The sequence below is a fragment of the Coturnix japonica genome, chromosome Z (genome assembly GCF_001577835.2).
Source record: "Coturnix japonica isolate 7356 chromosome Z, Coturnix japonica 2.1, whole genome shotgun sequence".
NCBI lineage: Eukaryota > Metazoa > Chordata > Aves > Galliformes > Phasianidae > Coturnix > Coturnix japonica.
The window spans coordinates 3,211,003-3,227,837 of record NC_029547.1 but is presented as its reverse complement, the minus strand read 5'-3'; the positions used below and the strand labels follow the sequence as shown (position 1 = coordinate 3,227,837).

At 38.0% G+C, this 16,835-nt stretch overlaps 2 protein-coding genes across 4 annotated transcripts in view; one reads left to right on the top strand and one right to left on the bottom strand.

Moving 5' to 3' along the window:
- Positions 1 to 16,835, bottom strand: part of RIT2 (Ras like without CAAX 2) — a 163,072-nt gene that overhangs the window by 30,646 nt on the left and 115,591 nt on the right. The window lies entirely within an intron of this gene.
- On the top strand, positions 153 to 1,443 carry LOC107325913 (serine/arginine repetitive matrix protein 2-like). The gene is made up of 2 exons (XM_015887182.2): positions 153 to 539; positions 705 to 1,443. Exons 1-2 carry the CDS (start codon positions 398 to 400, stop codon positions 1,439 to 1,441), a joined length of 879 nt encoding a protein of 292 aa, XP_015742668.1. The 5' UTR covers positions 153 to 397; the 3' UTR covers positions 1,442 to 1,443.

Genomic DNA, 16,835 nt, shown 5'->3' with positions numbered 1-16,835 from the left:
CTCAGAGTCCAGCACCATTCACTGAGAGTTCTCACAGGCCAGCGCCCGCGTGGACCATTGGACCTGACACCTCAGTGGCCTTTTCCAACTTTATGATTCTGACCATCTCAACAGTTGTGACACCGAGTGCGATAAGCAAAACCCATGGCAAAAAGCACTCTGTGATAGACTGTTAGCAATGTTTAGTTGTTTCCATATATTATTATATTATTTATTTATATAGTTTATTTTATAATATTATATAATATTATTTATTTATATTTTATATTTATTATATCCCCTAATAAATTTCCCCACCCTATTTCTGTGTCATGTTTGGCTTTGTTATAAATCACTCGCAGTGTCAATAGTACCGTGCAGTGTAAAGGCCGGGGCTGCTCCAGGCGCTGCCGCACAGATGGCTCAAGGCCTGGCAGGAAGCACCGGCCCTGCTCATGGGGAAGGCTCCTGTGCTGCACGAGGCACACACCGCCGCTGCTCCTACCTGAGTGATAGCACAACCAGATGGGAGTGCAACGCCTGTGCTGGAGAGGGCACCGGTAAGAGGCAAACAGCCGCGTGCTGCTGGGCTGGGGCCAGGCCAGGCCTGGCAGCGGCTGCTCAGAGCGGCCCTGCTCAAATCCCTCCAGCCCGGGACAAACGGGAGCCAGTTCCACCCCATGGCTGGAATTCCATCCTGCTCACCTTCCTGCCTCCCCTTACAGCCTCCAGCACCAGCTCAGGTCTTGCTGGCCTCAGCACCACCAGCCAGCAGGGACTGCAGCCATCTCAAAGCTCTCTGACACCAGAGAGCAGCAGCTCCAGCACCACCAGCCAGGCACCATCGGAGCCAGCTAACCAGTCCTGTGTGCCTGAGAGCAGCGGCCTGTCCATCCAGCGCAGGACGGACCGCAGGAGAGGCATGCCACATCTACAGAGGGATGAAAACACCTTTAATGAGTCCAGAAGACACCGTAGAAGAATCCATAATGCTGCCCCAATTGCTGAGAGCAGCACCTCAGACTCTGCCAGCCAGGGGACATCTCGGTCCTCGAGGCGCTGCCCTGCACTGGAATACAACCTCAGGTGCAGGCAGGGACAGCGGGCCCGGACAAGAAGCCGCTCTCCGTTGCGGCACCGGGCCCCAGAATCTCCGAGCCGGCCCCAGAGACACCTTGGGAGCAGGCAGACACCAAGCCCAGGTGCTCAGAGCTGCAGCTACACCACACCGGCAGCACCGGGGTCCTCCAGGGCTTCCAGAACAGCCGACGGAAGCCCATCCAGACATCCAGCGCGGGCCCGGACTCGAAGCCGCTCGCCTCTCCATCGTCGGGCTGCGGAGACCGACAGCCAGCCCCGAAGACGCCGCAGGAGCCGGTCCAGGCGGCGAGGGCCAGCCCAGGGCCGGAGCCGCTCCCGGGTACCACGTCGGGCCCGGCACATCACCAGCCGGCCCTACTGATGCCGTAGGAGCAGCCGTGAACAAGCTCCACTTCCTAACCAATGTCATCTGAGGCCTATCCAACATCATCTGAATCCTAACCAATGTCATCTGAGGCCTATCCAACGTCATCTGAATCATAACCCATGTCATCTGAATCCTAAATAATGTCATCTGAATCCATCACAATAAAACTTAATTCCTTCATGCCACTGTCAGTTTTGTTCTTCTCTGCCTTTCCCGAGGTGGGCAGCTTTAGGGCCTGGATCCACGGGCTTCCCATCCCCAGCACCCAACCCATTCCTTCCTCCCCGCAGCCCGGTTCAGGCTGAGCTGGGTTCTGGCCCCGACTCCAACGTTTCCAACGCACAACATGGAGGAGGCCAGGCTGGCAGCTGCAGCCCCGTTCTGGGGGTGTTTCTGACATCTTGGGGCCGTCGCTGTGTTTGGGACACGCGGGCAGCCCCAGGGCTGCTGCCAGTGGGGTTAAGAAAAATCCTAAAACCATGACAACAGAAAAGCACAGTCTGACTCTCACAGGGACACCACTCGTGATGGGTCACCAGATGGATATAACTCCACTCTCCACCTCTCTGCGCCCAGCCCTTCAGCCAGTCCTTATCCCATCCAAGCCTCGAGATGCCAGTTTCTCCAGGAGAAAACAGTGGGAGACAGCGTCAAAGGCTCTGCTGAAGTGTAGGTAGACCACGTCAACAGCCCTTGCCTCATCCACCAGGCGGATCACTTGATCATACTGATCCGGTTGATCCAGCAGGATCTGCCTTTCATGAACCCACACAGGCTAGGCCTGATGCCCCAGCTGTCCCGAGAAATCAGCTTTATAAACGGGTAAATAGTGATAGACAAGGGAGAATGGTTTTAAACTAAAGGAAGGGAGATGTAGGTATGGTGTCAGAGCAGAAATGCTGATAGATGGTGGAAAACAGCTTGGCAGTCACCACTTGCAGCTCCCTCAGCAGCCTCGGGTGGATCCCATCTGGCCCCATGGGCTTGTGACAGTCCAGACAAAGAATCTTATCCTCACCAGTCACGTTCCCCACCGCATCCACCTGGGGGTCCTGATGGACGAGAGACTTAACATGAGCCAGCAGTGCGCTCTGGCTGCTCGAAAAGCAAATGGGATCCTGGGCTCCATCAGGAGAGGGGTGGTCAGCAGAGATAGGGAGGTGATTGTCCCTCTCTACTCGGCTCTTGTGAGGCCCCATCTGGAGTACTGTGTCCAGGTGTGGAGCCCTCAGTACAAGAAAGACATAGAGATTTTGGAAAGGGTCCGGAGGAGGGCCACGAAGATGATCAGGGGGCTGGAGCACCTCCCCTATGAGGACAGGCTGAGGGAGTTGGGCTTGTTCAGCCTGGAGAAGAGAAGGTTGCAGGGTGACCTTGCAGCCTTTCAATACCTGAAGGGAACCTACACCCAGGAGGGGAGTAAACTCTTCGAAAGGGCTGACAATAGCAGGACAAGGGGAAATGATTTTAAGCTGAAGGAGGGAAGATTTAGGTTGGATGTTAGGGGGAAGTTCTTCACTAGGAGAGTGGTTAGGCCCTGGAACAGGCTGCCCAGGGAGGATGTGAATGCCCTGTCCTTGGAGGTGTTCAAGGCCAGGTTGGACAGGGCCCTGGGCAACCTGATCTAGTAACTGTGTATGTTTGGTGGCCCTGCTAGGCAGGGGGGTTGGAACTACATGTTCCTTGAGGTCCCTTCCAACCTGGGTCATTCTGTGATTCTGTGATTCTGTGATACCCCAGGTCTGTACCATTGCGTGGGATTGTTGCGACCAAAATGCAATACCTAGCTCATACTTTTGTATCAGCCCATTGATGCACACTGTCAAGATCCCTCTGTACAGCCTTCCTACTCTCAGGCAGATTGACAGTTTCCCCCGGCTTGGTGTCATCTGCAAACTTACTGAGGACGCACTCACACTCTTTCTCCAGACCATCAATAAAAATATTAAAAAGGGTACACCCCAATAATGACCTCTGAGGAGCACCACCAGCAACCAGTCACAAGTCAGATTTAACTCCAACACTAATTACATAATGTAACATGAGTTGAAGATCTATATCCTGATTTTCAGCAAAACTCATGCAAAATCTTAGAGAAAATTCCAGTGGCCTCAATACTAATAACAGTACAATTATGTTCCAAAAATTGTTACCTCTGAAATTAAAAGCTTTCAGGTTCAAAGTTGTTTTATGGCTATGATTATCGACAGTGCATATAACATGAAAGTTTGCAGCAACGTTCTGTTTCACAATTTTCTAGATTTTTCTACTTTATGCCATTGTAAACAAAGTGTAAAAGAATAGCTTATCCTCTATGAACCTAGATGGAGTGGTATCACAAAATAAAGGAGAAAACAAATAAATGAGATTACATAAAATGCTGTACTTAAGTAGCTCATCTCCAAGAAGTACTGTATAAGTTTTTCTGTTCTTTTTATTAATATTATTATATTGAAAAATGCTGAGGTGAACAAAGAAAGCTTATTAAATAAGAATATATTTGTTATTGCTTTTCTCTTACATAATCCATTTCCCTGTGTGCACTGTGTGAGTAATGCCACGATTTATCCTGCTCAGGTCAATTTTGAAAACTATTTTCTCTAATGTATGACTTTTGATTTCACTCACTAAATCTTTCCCCATTCTTTATTTTAGATAAACAAGACACTTACATTATCTCAGCATTATGCAGCTCTGTTTGTTAGTAACATCACTTATTTTTTCTTTTTTTTCTTTTTTTTTCTTTTTTTCCTCTGAAGCAAGGCAAAACTGTTGGCGTATTATAAAAAAAGTCATTATAAAAAAATAATGTCATTGTTTAACATTTTTAATTATTTAGAAAGAACATAGGACTATTTGAGCCAAATGTTTTAAATGTATTAAAAAAAAATAAGAACTGTCAGTCAACTATTTTAAATGCTTTGAAAAGTTTTCTTAGTTGTCAATTTGAATAAAACTAAAGAGAACATTTTCCACTCTTAGGGGAAAAAAAAAAAAAAAAAAAAAAAAAAGCAACAAAATATGTCATTCCACAAAATATGCACAAAATGGGTTGCTGTTAAAACTCTGTTCTTACCCCCTCCATATTCTCTGTTAACCTAAGAAGTCTGTATCATTAACAGTACCAGTCAGTCTTGTACTATGGTGATATTTTAAGCTGTGTGCTCCTGTCTGGAAATGTTATATGATGGAGTCTACAAATAAATAATTTGGTTTAGAAAGTGAATTTGCAATCTAAAGTTGCACATTTTCATTCTTTGATATCTCATCCTATAAATAGGTCCAACATAGTTGACTTAGATACTTGTGCCTATGATGATATTTCAATGATCCTCATTTTCAAACCATGCCCCAAGTAGTTTCTTATTCTCAGACATTTTCTATCACTCATCTGGTGTCTTTCTTTCTGTCTGTCCTTTTTGCAATTTTGCAACCAATTACAATTTTTCTGTCTGTGTACAAACTCCTAAACATTATAGCCCTTTTTTTTCTTTTATTTTCCATTTTCTGGAAGATCGCTAATTTCTTTTTCCAGTGTTTTGTACTTACTACTGACTACAGTCTGTCACATTACTCAATGTAATTTAAGTGTTTGATGCATGTAGCCCTTCTTCTAGTTTTCTGTTTGTAAACACATCCTGAGCAGAGTCACCATTTGTCTTTGTACACCTGAAATCTGCAGCCACCAAACTGCAATGTAAGGTTTGCTCCTGTGTTGTTTACCTCAGCAATTACACACTTAAAATTCAGAGAGTGTAATTTCTAACCCACAGGAAAGAAACTAAGTTCCAGAAAGAAAAACTTTGGTGCCCTCAGTCTAGAATCTGATTCTCAGGTGTCTCCGTGTAGTGCAGGAAGTTTTTGCTATTTTTGTTGTTGCTGTTGTTGATTGTCCTTGGTCAAAACAGATTGACTGAACTATCAGTTTCAACATTCAATATTTTTCAAAAGTAAAGGTCTTTTATATTTCAGCAGTACCAAGGTACCTATTTATGTTTCATTTGACTAGCATCTGTGGGAGTACAAAATTAATACATTCTAATTCTAAAATCTCCACTTTTTGCCTTTTGTTTCCCTTCTTCTTGACATTACAAGCTTAGTCACAATTGACTATTTGATTTTGGCCAAAAAAAAAAAAAAAAAAAAGCCTGAAACTGGAATTTAATTTCCTCAAACAGAAATGAAATAACCAGGAGCTTCCTCTGACATTTGAGGTGAGCATGAACAGGATTGAAACAATGTTAAATTCTGATCTCACAGCTATTAGGTAATTTGCTGTAAGGAAAATCCATTTGAGAAACTGATTGATATAATAAAGAAATACCTATTTCCAATTAAAAACTCACAGTTTCACACTTCTGTTTTCTTCTCCATTTTTGTAGGACAGATTGTGAGAGAAAAACATATACAAAATCAGTCAAATAATAAATGGTCTGGAAAAAATAAATAAATAAATAAATAATAAAAAAAAATATATATATATATATATATATATATATATAATCTTATCAAAATGATTGAAAATGCTTTTAAATTTGATCCCATTGAAACAATTCACAGATTATTTTTGTTGCCAGACCTATCTAAAGTGTGTATTAATGCCCTATAAAGGAAATTATTCTGTCACAACCCAATTTAACTTTGTTACCATGAAAATTTTTGAGTTGTTTGTGGTGAGATTAAACATTAATCTCTCTAATGGAGAACTCAACATTACAACAAGATCTCTAATACTCCCTGTCATCTATTAAGAGTGAGAAATTATTCCTTCTAGGATGCATTTAATCCCATCATAAAATAAATGTCTTAAACTGTAAAGAAAATTATGTGCACTAATTCCAGCAAACTTGAGTTTACTTGATCTCAAAAGCAGTACATTGATCTCCGCTAAACAAGCAACCTCCTGTACAGAAGTGTGATTGCATTCTATGTGAACCATGGTGAAAATAAATTAATATATTGACGCAAAGATTTGGGTCAGACTGGAAACTGAAGTAATACAATTCTTTTTTTTCCCTCTTTGTATCATACTAGAATGCACACAAACCGATTTATATTACTATTTTTCAGTTCTCAATTACTCAAGTAGAAAGTATTTAGTAGAACAATTTGATGTGTCTTGACAAGGGAAAAAAGTGATTTTAGTTTTAAAATACTATGAGTCTTCTCTGATGAACTTCTAAAGTAATCTAGGAAAGACATGTTCATTAGAATCTCATTACTTGGCTGGGTAATTGCTGTTCGTATCAGAAACACAAATCACAAGAAAAGCTTATTAAAACAACCTATTAAAAACCTCAGACAGAAAAAAAAAAAAGCAGACCCCCCCTTACTTCTGTAGTATCTGTCTGTAAGTCATGTGGAGAGTACCAAGGAAATTACAAAATTGAAAAGCCTTGTTAGGATTATTTTTTTCTATTTTGTGTTTTAGGAACAAGATATTTTTTTCCTCGCACTGTCGTTTCTGAATACCTTATCCAGTCTACTCTTCAGTGAGTAAAAATAAATATACATAATTATCATTTCCTCATGCAGATGTTTTTTCATTTATTAAATATAACTTTTTGTGCTGGAAACTTCATTCTTGTTCTTGAGTGTTTCTTTTAATTTTCTTGCTTATTAACTCTTTTTATCTTTATCCAGTTACCTGTTTTAAGATGATCATTGCCACAGCTGACCATTGCCTATCACCTGTCCTTCTGTCCTGAATTCTCCATCCTAATCTTACTAATAGGTCATAGCTAACAACTACAGTTCTGATTCAGCAAGTCAATGCTCAAGATGAAGAAGACAATGCTTTTATTCTTTAGTATTGAAGGTAAGTACTGTGATATTTGGCTTACTAATTAAGGTAAGCTATTTCTGTTTATGCCATCTTCATTTCAGTACTAAGTCAAGTATCAGTAATGAGATAATTCATCCATTCATCCCCATCAGGTACTCCTTGGCACAAAAGTTTGTGAGCGTAAACAAAAAATCTTGCACTTGTGAAATCAAATCTAATTCGGCAACCAGAATACTTATTCAGAAAATACTAGTGAGACTTTGCCTCTTTTTGTTCCTGCATAGCAATGGTTTAGTGCATGATAAACAAGCATTTATAGGTGATTTAATGATTTTGGAGTCAAACTTAAATTATACCATAGTTGACAGGATTTTAATGTTTCATCAGTCAACTGTACTAAGAATGATGTGGAAGGACACATTTAGTAAAAATATTTTGATGAGTGTCATAAAAGCAGGGTGCAAAAAATACATTTTCCAAGAACTTCAAAATTATTTAAAGAAAAGTTTGCAGGCCTTCTTTTCTCTTTCTTTTTCTTTTTCTTTTCTTTTCTTTCTTTTTCTTTTCTTTTCTTTTCTTTCTTTTCTTTTCTTTTCTTTCTTTCTCTTTTCTTTTCTTTTTCTTTGTTTCCCCTTTTCTTTTTCTTTTCTTTTCCTTTTCTTCCCTTCCCTTCCCTTCCCTTCCCTTCCCTTCTTCCCTTCCCTCCCTCCCTTCCCTTTCCTTCCCTTCCCTTCCCTTCCCTTCCCTTCCCTTCCCTTCCCTTTCCTTTCCTTTCCTTTCCTTTTCAGCAGCAATCTTTTATTTCCTAAAATGTCCTAAGGTACTCCAGGGAACGTAATCAAAGACAGTCACAAATAACTCAATTCATTCTGTTACTTTAGGATGGAAAACACGGTGATTTTAATCTCACTAGACACTTTAATGCAATCTAAAGCCACAGAGAAAATATGTACTCTTCATAATTTCAAGATAAAAGGTTTGCATGGCATTATGTTTATCATCAGCCTAGAGGCAGAATTTTACTAATACACTGTTACTGTCCTGATGAAGAATAGTAAAAGCCAAAAATGTTGAATTTTCTTTGTCATTTTAAATGAATCTTTCTACTCTATGGTAAACACAGTAAGGTTCTGATATTTAAATATCAGACATTTTCATTTGCTAATAAAAGCCATCAGTGAAAATGTCTTCTCTGATCCACAATTAACAATAAGCTTCTGCATAATGCAATTCATATATTTCAGCCTAGAGACATCATTCATACAGGTGAAGTTTATTATCTTTCTATTCTCATCTAACAACAGAAACGCTAAGCACAAATAAACAATCAAATGCAGCTCAGCAACTTGGAGACATTGTTTAGTGAGCACAGTGTTTATGAGTGGACATTTGGACTGGATGATCTTAGAAGTCTTTCCAACCTTAATGATTTTATGATTCTGCGATCATCTACAGACAAAAACTCTCCACCACCAAAATGCTTGTTTCTATTATATTCCATTAAATACATAAATACATACTTCATATCATGTTGTACTATTTTTACAACTTGCTCATCACTGTTTGGAATACTCCCACAGAGATGAAAAATATTTTCTTAGGTAGATCTCCTGAAGATTTATGAACCACACCTGACTTTCTTTTAGTATTGTCTGTAATGGTATATTTTCTTCTACATCCTCACTACTTACAGAGAAGCACAGAACACAGTTCTCCTGCTAGCATTCAAGAAAAACAATCTATGTCATTCCTACTCATCTCGTCTTTTCTAGCTTTGTCCATAGAAAAGACAGGAGCCACTAGTAAGAACTCTTACTTTGCATGAAGAAAGCAACATGTCCAGGAAAATTTCATTGCATTCATTTTGGTTCCTTTCCTTGATTTCTCTCATCAGTAAACCAGCTGAGAAAGAGAATGTTTTCCATAAGTTCTACAATGCCACTGAGAGAGGTTTGGTTTTGTTTTTTTGAGAAGAAGGAGGTTGGTCACGCATTTCTAGGCTGTGGTAAGATAGGCTATTGTAGGGAGGCTTATATTTCTCTTGATGAGGTGATAAAACATTAGCAGAAAACTTCTCTTCCTCAATATCATGCTCATGCGAGGATTTAAGGATATTTGCCTTGCTGTTAGGGCCCATGACTGATATGAAAACACACTTGAAATTTATAACTGAAAAGGAATGGTGAAGTATTAGGAAGGAGGAGTGCTATGTATCTGGCTGCTGACAAAAGAAAAAGGAAAAAAAAAAATCTGCAAACTGTTGTTCAGTAGGTAGACATTAAATTTCAGAACAAATGGTATTTTTGCAATAATTATTTGAATAACTTGAGCAGTTACTGTATATAGTGCCCATGGTTGAAATTAAAAAGAGACAAATTGAAATGAAAAGCTGACTCTTAGCCAAAGCTGAAGGGATGCTGCTGATACCATCTGCTGCTATAGCCCACAGGAACCAGAAAACCACAGAATTAGCTTTATGTGAGGAATTATGTTTCATCTGCTTTTTAGGGAAGATTAACAGGAGCCTGTTGTCCAATTGTAATATTAGTATCCATTTACCATTGTTTCTGATTTTGTTAAGAGTGGTTTTAAATCTCTGCTGAGAAGTGTAAATGCTTTACCCAAATGACAAACTTTTCTTGCTGTGTCACATTAGATGAAGTCATACCCATAACTAGTTTTCTTGTGCATTTTTCAGACATGTAACTAGTGATCCAGTGCATGATACCAAGAACTATTTACCAATTTCAGGTTTGCCATTATAAATGCTTTTTGTGCTGTAGTAGGCAGCATACTTATTTATGGAGAAGACATCTTTTGAAGATTATGGCATGTGAGAATAAAAGAGCAGAAGGTTTTGAATTTTTTTTCGTAACCCAAATAATCTTATCTATATATACATTATTATGCAAAAACAATTACAAGAAGGAAAAAAATATCATTTTTGTTTGTTTGTTTGTGACACTATTCTGATAATAGTGACACTATTCTGATAATAAGGGATTCACGTTTAGCACCTCGTGCCTTCTGCAGAACGATATTCTTGAGGGGAAAATGAAAACATTCTCCAGTGATCTTGGAGCCCAGAAAGAAAAACATATATAGAAAGAGGTTTTGATTAGAAATAGAACAGTCAGTCCAGCTTTGTCTGTGAGATGAGTTGAAGAAGTTTTTATTTTATTTTTTTTATTGCCAGAGACATAAAATGAGTGCTTGAGCAGAATACTTTCAACTGAATACATGACCTTGAGCCTGAACCTCAAATCAGGGAATTCTCTGCATGGTGCCTCAGTGATCTTTTAAAATGAAGCCTGAATTAGAAGTAAAGCTAATTACTGTTCTTGTCTCTAACTGCTACAGAAAAGCGTCTGTGGTTTTTTGACTCGAGAGATGCTTAGGGATTGGTTCAGAGCATCCAACATTATATTTTCTGAACTTTGTTAATATCATGTGAATACAAACAAACAAACAAACAAAGAAACAACAACAACAAAAAAGTAACTGACATAAGGTAAAGTAAAAACTAGGCTTTTTATATCAGTCATTGCCAGATGCTGGCTTCTCAGCTAAATCTGAGTTCCTGCCAGATCTGCAGCTGATTTTGCTAACTATAATAGCTGAATAGATGTTCTTTATTTACAGAGATAGTTCCTGAGGCTCAGTTTGTTGTTCTCTGTATTGTTTTTGTTTCACTATTTCATCAAGGTCCCTAATTAAGGAAGTACATATTCTTTCAGTGTATGTGGGTTTGGAATTTTTGTTGTTGTTGTTTCTTTGTTTGGTTGGTTGGTTGGTTGATTGTTTTTGTTTTGTTTTGTTTTTAATCACTTTATTATTTTGTTTTATTTAAATATATATATATTTTTATCACTCTCAAATCACAGGATGGCCTGAGTCTTCGTGGAGTATGGAGTAGAGAAGCCACATTGTGCCTACGCTACTCACCTTGATCTGGATGTAGAAACCCCAGTGGTGTTGGTGTAAGGAAAAATAGTTTTCCATAAAAAAACACAGTTATGACTTCTGCTTATCTAATGAATTTGCATATAGAAATCCCATCAGGAATAAATACATTTTCTGCAGAAGTCACAATATGCACTGCTTCAAAGCAAAGCTGGACAGGTACCAAATGAGAATATTTTACTTAAAGAAAATGAGATCTAGAGGACAGGGTTATGTCAAGAACAGGAGAAATTCACAAGTCCAGTGAAATCAGTTGCCAAATCTTGTACATTATAAATTAAGCACCACAGCAGAGGATTTTCTGCTCATTCCTAGTGTCAAAGCAATAAATGGCAGGCTCCTGAAACCTGTGCTGCATGAAGAGGATTACATCTCAAGTAATTACTAACCCCATGATCCATCTCTAACAAAAAGTATGCATTATCAGATACTTTATTTTCAATGCCTAGGATCAGGTCAAAATTTTATTTGTTATCTACAAAGCATATTTTATTCAGTGTACCAACTCTGGGATTAATACATTTGCACTCTCTTATAGACAATGGTCGGCTTTCAGTTTGTTTATTAATAGAATTTACACTACACTAACTAAGACACCTGCTGAAACCAAAAAAAAAAAAAAAAAAAAAAAAAAAAAAAAAAAAAAAAAGGAAAAAAGATCTGAGGAGGAAAAAAAAAAAAAAAAAAAAAGTCTTTGCTTTCTAAATTATTTCTGTTGTATCTATTTCCTGAGTTTCCATTAAACAAGAAATACCTCTTGTAAGTGAAACTATTTAACTATTTACCATGCCAATTACTAACACTATGATATCTTATTTCAGATTATGTTAATCAGAGAATAAGCAACCCTAAGTGTTCTTCTCCAGGCTGAAAATCTAATTGTAATGGCTGCCAGAAAATTCTTATATCTCTTCCTTTCAAGCTTATTCTAGAAGCTGCATATAATTATATAATAATCTGAGCATTAAACAAGGAGATAATAACTGATATTTTGGATTTGCTAATACATAGTAATAAATCAGATAATTTTTTCTCAGCAGATTTATTAATGTGAAAAAAAAATTGAAGCAGTTGGATTTTAATAATGATATTCATGTTACATTACTTTCTGAGGCTAATCTCTTGCAAACTCTACTCTAAATCTTTTATATATATGTGTGTGTGTGAGAGAGAGAGAGAGACAGCTACATAGGAATATTTTATTTTATTTTATTTTATTTTATTTTATTTTATTTTATTTTATTTTATTTTATTTTATTTTATTATTTTATTTTATTTTATTTTATTTTATTTTTTAAATCCCTATCTATATCACATAGCTAAAATCTTGCCATTTTTATGAATAAGGTACACCCTTGTTTTGCCAGGCTGCCTGTATTATTTTAAGCCCATGAAATATTTGGAACAGATACTTCCCATCACACTGTGAAATGCCAAGCATGAAATATGGGTTCAATTTAAGCCAGTGGGACACTTTTCACTGACTTTGGTGGGGCTAGGATTTCCTCTCATGAATTTCACTTTCGCTATCTTGTTTTCACTTCATATACAGCCAAAAGGAAGGGGTGATATATGAGTATCACTTAGCCAGGAGGAGCCTTAGGAAGCAGCATAACACATCTAAATCATAATACCTTCCCTATTTCTTCTTTATTTCCAGAGGTTGTAATATGCTGTTGATCTAAAACAATATTAAACGGCTTTACCTTTCCAATATAAACACTTAGAAACTCAAATTTATATAGGTTGGTTCCAGACTAGTTTGGAATATATTTCCAGACTATTCCTCATGCAAGAATTTTTACTAGAAATAAGTGATCTTTACATCTCTTCTGCTAGAAAAACCTACCAAAAATTCCTACTCTTTTTTACTGATTGTCATGATGAGATATGTGGCCTGATCAGTATACTGTAAAAGTACTATAAGTAAGAATTATCACTTGCCATTGGAAAAAAAAAAAAAAAAAAAAAAAAGTATTACTTAAAATCATTATTTTTTATTATTAATGATTTGCCAAAACTGGCCACTGTTTCACTGTTTTTGGTTTGGTTTTTGTTTGTTTGGTTGGTTGTTTTTTGTTGTTGTTGTTATTGTTGTTTCATTCATTTTACAGGAATGGGAAGAGATGGGAGTATCTACTCAAACTTTGGATTTAAGGGATTATACTAAATTACTAAGCATTTTATTTTGAAGTTTATTTTGGAAAGGAGTCAGATGGACAGTCCTGGAACAGAAACTACAGAGTCAGTATTTCTTGGCCAAATATTCTATAATGTATAGATATTGATTTAAAAGATCCATTTGCCTAAGGAACAGTCATGCTGAACTTGGTAAAAACACGCACAGAAAGAATGCAAAGATTTCAAAGACAAGTAAAAGAAGGGGTTAAAATATCCAAGGAGCATTTTTCCTTTATCCTACTGTGGGGGGAAAAAAAGAAAAAAAAATCCAGAATATTTGAAAGAAATGTTTTCTTAGCAGTTTAACTACCTCAATGACGTTTCTTAGAAGAAAAGAAACAAGACAAATCTTTCATTACAGTAAGGCTTGCTTCTATGGCAAATTAACAATAAAAGCTTTATGTGATATGGAAACTGGTTTAAAACAGAGTTAATTCATCCCACTCACTCTCAGCCTTTAAAGGATTTCTTTTCTTCTTCCCTGCCGGTAATCTGTCTGAGCTGCAAAATTTTCATTTTCACAATATCAGATTTCTATTTTAGTGTCTGTATCTAAGGCAAGCTATTAAGATCAATAATATCTATCGCAAACATATGCTAATGTCTACCTCATTTTAATTCTTTTGCATCTGAAGCCTTTTCAATCTTGAGGACTCCTATAGACAGTAACAGTGGGTAACAGACATAAAATCTATGTTCACGTGTTCTGTTCAATATTGTACCAGTCAAATCTACACTAGCTTCAGAAATTTCAAGGAGACATAGCTTATTCTAATTTTATATTTCCTGAACACAGTGACTTAAAGAGATAAGTAGCAAAGGAAGAATTTGAAGTCAGTGCTGAAATTATTCAACTTACATTTAACAAGGAAGAACTAGTTAGAAGTGCTGACAATATTGGAGAACGATGTGATGGTTAGGGAAGACTCAGAGATCCTGGGTATCCTGGGCTCCATCAGGAGAGGGGTGGCCAGTAGGGACAGGGAGGTGATTGTCCCTCTCTACTCTGCTCTTGTGAGGCCCCATCTGGAATAATGTGTCCAGGCATGGAGCCCTCAGTACATGAAAGACATAGAGCTGTTGGAGGGGGTCCAGAGGAGGGCCACGAAGATGATCAGGGGGCTGGAGCACCTCCCCTATGAGGACAGGCTGAGGGAGCTGGGCTTGTTCAGCCTGGAGGAGAAGGCTGCAGGGTGACCTCATTGCAGCCTTTCAGTACTTGAAGGGTACCTATAATCAGGAGGGGAGTAAACTCTTTGAAAGGGCCAATAATAGTAGGACAAGGGGAAATGATTTTAAGTTGAAGGAGGGAAGATTTAGGTTGGATGTTAGCGGGAACTTCTTTACTAGGAGAGTGAACAGGCTGTCCAGGGACATTGTGGATGCTCCGTCCCTGGAGGTGTTCAAGGCCAAGTTGGATGGGGCCCCGGGCAACTTGATCTAGTAAACATGGAAGTTTGGTGGCCCTGTTAGGCAGGGGGTTTGTAGCTTCATGACTCTTGAGGTCCCTTCCAACCCGGGTCATTCTGTGATTCTGTAATCCTGCTCTGCAAACTGACCTTATCCTGTTCTCAGTGGTGCAGATTGATTACATTTTGGTACTTTGGACTGCATTGACAATAAATTTCCCTAGTATTCTATAAAACATCTGAAAACATCTGTGTAACCAAAAAGGAATTTTGTGTGTATTTGTTTCCTGGGTGAAAGATTCTTTCCTTGTGGATAAGTACACAAGGACCTTTCCCAGTATGAACTAAAAACCCAACCCGATCACATATTTTTAAAAACAGATTTAAGCTTGCATTTTCAGTTTTAGATACTTGCATATACCTAACAATGTTTGAAAAGCATCCTGCTGGAGCTCTGAATCTTGTTGTATGACTTTTTTTTTTTTTAAATAAAAATAAATAAATCATGTATTTAGGTCACATCAGTTTTCCTGCAGCTGTTAATCATGCATAAATAAGTCACTGCAGTTGTACCATTACACCTCATTGGAATAAAACTTTGGATTTCATGGCAATGACCATGTCATTACAGAAGACATATGAGAGATTGCTGCTCATTCTTTTAACTATATACTAAAAGTTTTCATTAAGCTTCATCTCTTTCTTATTTATATAGGAGAAAAAAAATATGAGTCAAACATTATAATACTATGAAAGAAAGTTGCAGTAAGGGACACTGACTGAAAACTGAAAGATGCTGTCAAGAAAATCCACTTTATTCATTGGATGTTGCCAAATTTTTGTTTCTACTGGATTTCCTTGGTAGGAATGCCCCTGGTTTGATATATATATGTGTTCAATACTTTGACCACTTAGATATGCACTTGTGTATTGAATGACAACTAACAGATGCCATAGTGGATGTTGTACATTTGAAAAAACACCTTTGACATGTTTGACATAAATTAGTCATATAAAAGGCATCATTGCTAAACTGTCTGAACATGAAACAAAGTTCACTTAATATTGCTGAATGAGCTGATTGGGTAAGAGTCCTCTAGCTGTCCTTATTTCATCAGTAAGTGCTGTAAAGAATTATGGGGAGTAACCAGGCAAACTGCAAGAGGCTTGTCAGCTGAACAAAACCTAGAGGGCTTTTTTGGGGTCTGGCCCTTCATTTTTTATAAGTCCTTAAAATCAACAATAGTTTTAGCCAAGAGGTAGTGATCAGACTCTCTAGCCCTTGACTAGATGGAATTTCCAACAAAATTATTTAGATTTATTTTTTAAACAAAATCCAAAGTTTTGAAATAATCATAGAATCATAGAATCACAGGGTTGGAAAGGACCTACAAGATCATCTAAAATCAACCATCCTCCCTTAACCATACCTACAGAAAACCCCTAAACCATATCTCCTAGCTCCCTATCCAGACACCTCTTGAACACTGAAAGGGATGGAGACTCTACCACCTCCCTGGGCAGGCCATTCCAGTGCCTGGCCACTCTCTGAGAGAAAAGACCACCTGCATTACCTACTTTGAATTTCTACTTTTATATTACTTAAATTTCTCTTTGATTTTGGTTGTTTTATTACAGAAAGTAACTGAAAAAGAAAACAAAGATATCTGCTTTTTCAACTTGTTTTAAGCTTCAGAAGGATGAATGCTACTTTAAGTATTTTAAAATTGCTTTATTGGTATGACAGAAATATAAAGCATTTTAAGTGACAGAGCAGTGAAAGTGAACTTTGAAAATGTACAAAGAACTGCCTACCTTTGTAGGCTGATTTTTTCCAAGCCACTTAAAAGCACTGAGACATACTCTGCTTTATAGCTCAGTCCTAATCCTAAGAGAAGTTACTAACTTCTGATCTCAGCCACATTTACTGATTCTCATCTTTGTTCAAAACTGTTACAGCTGTCACCTAATATAGTATGTAACTGAAAGACATTTTCAGTGTAAGAAAATCTGATTATTTCTATGTTACTGTGAATCTACTTGTCAAATC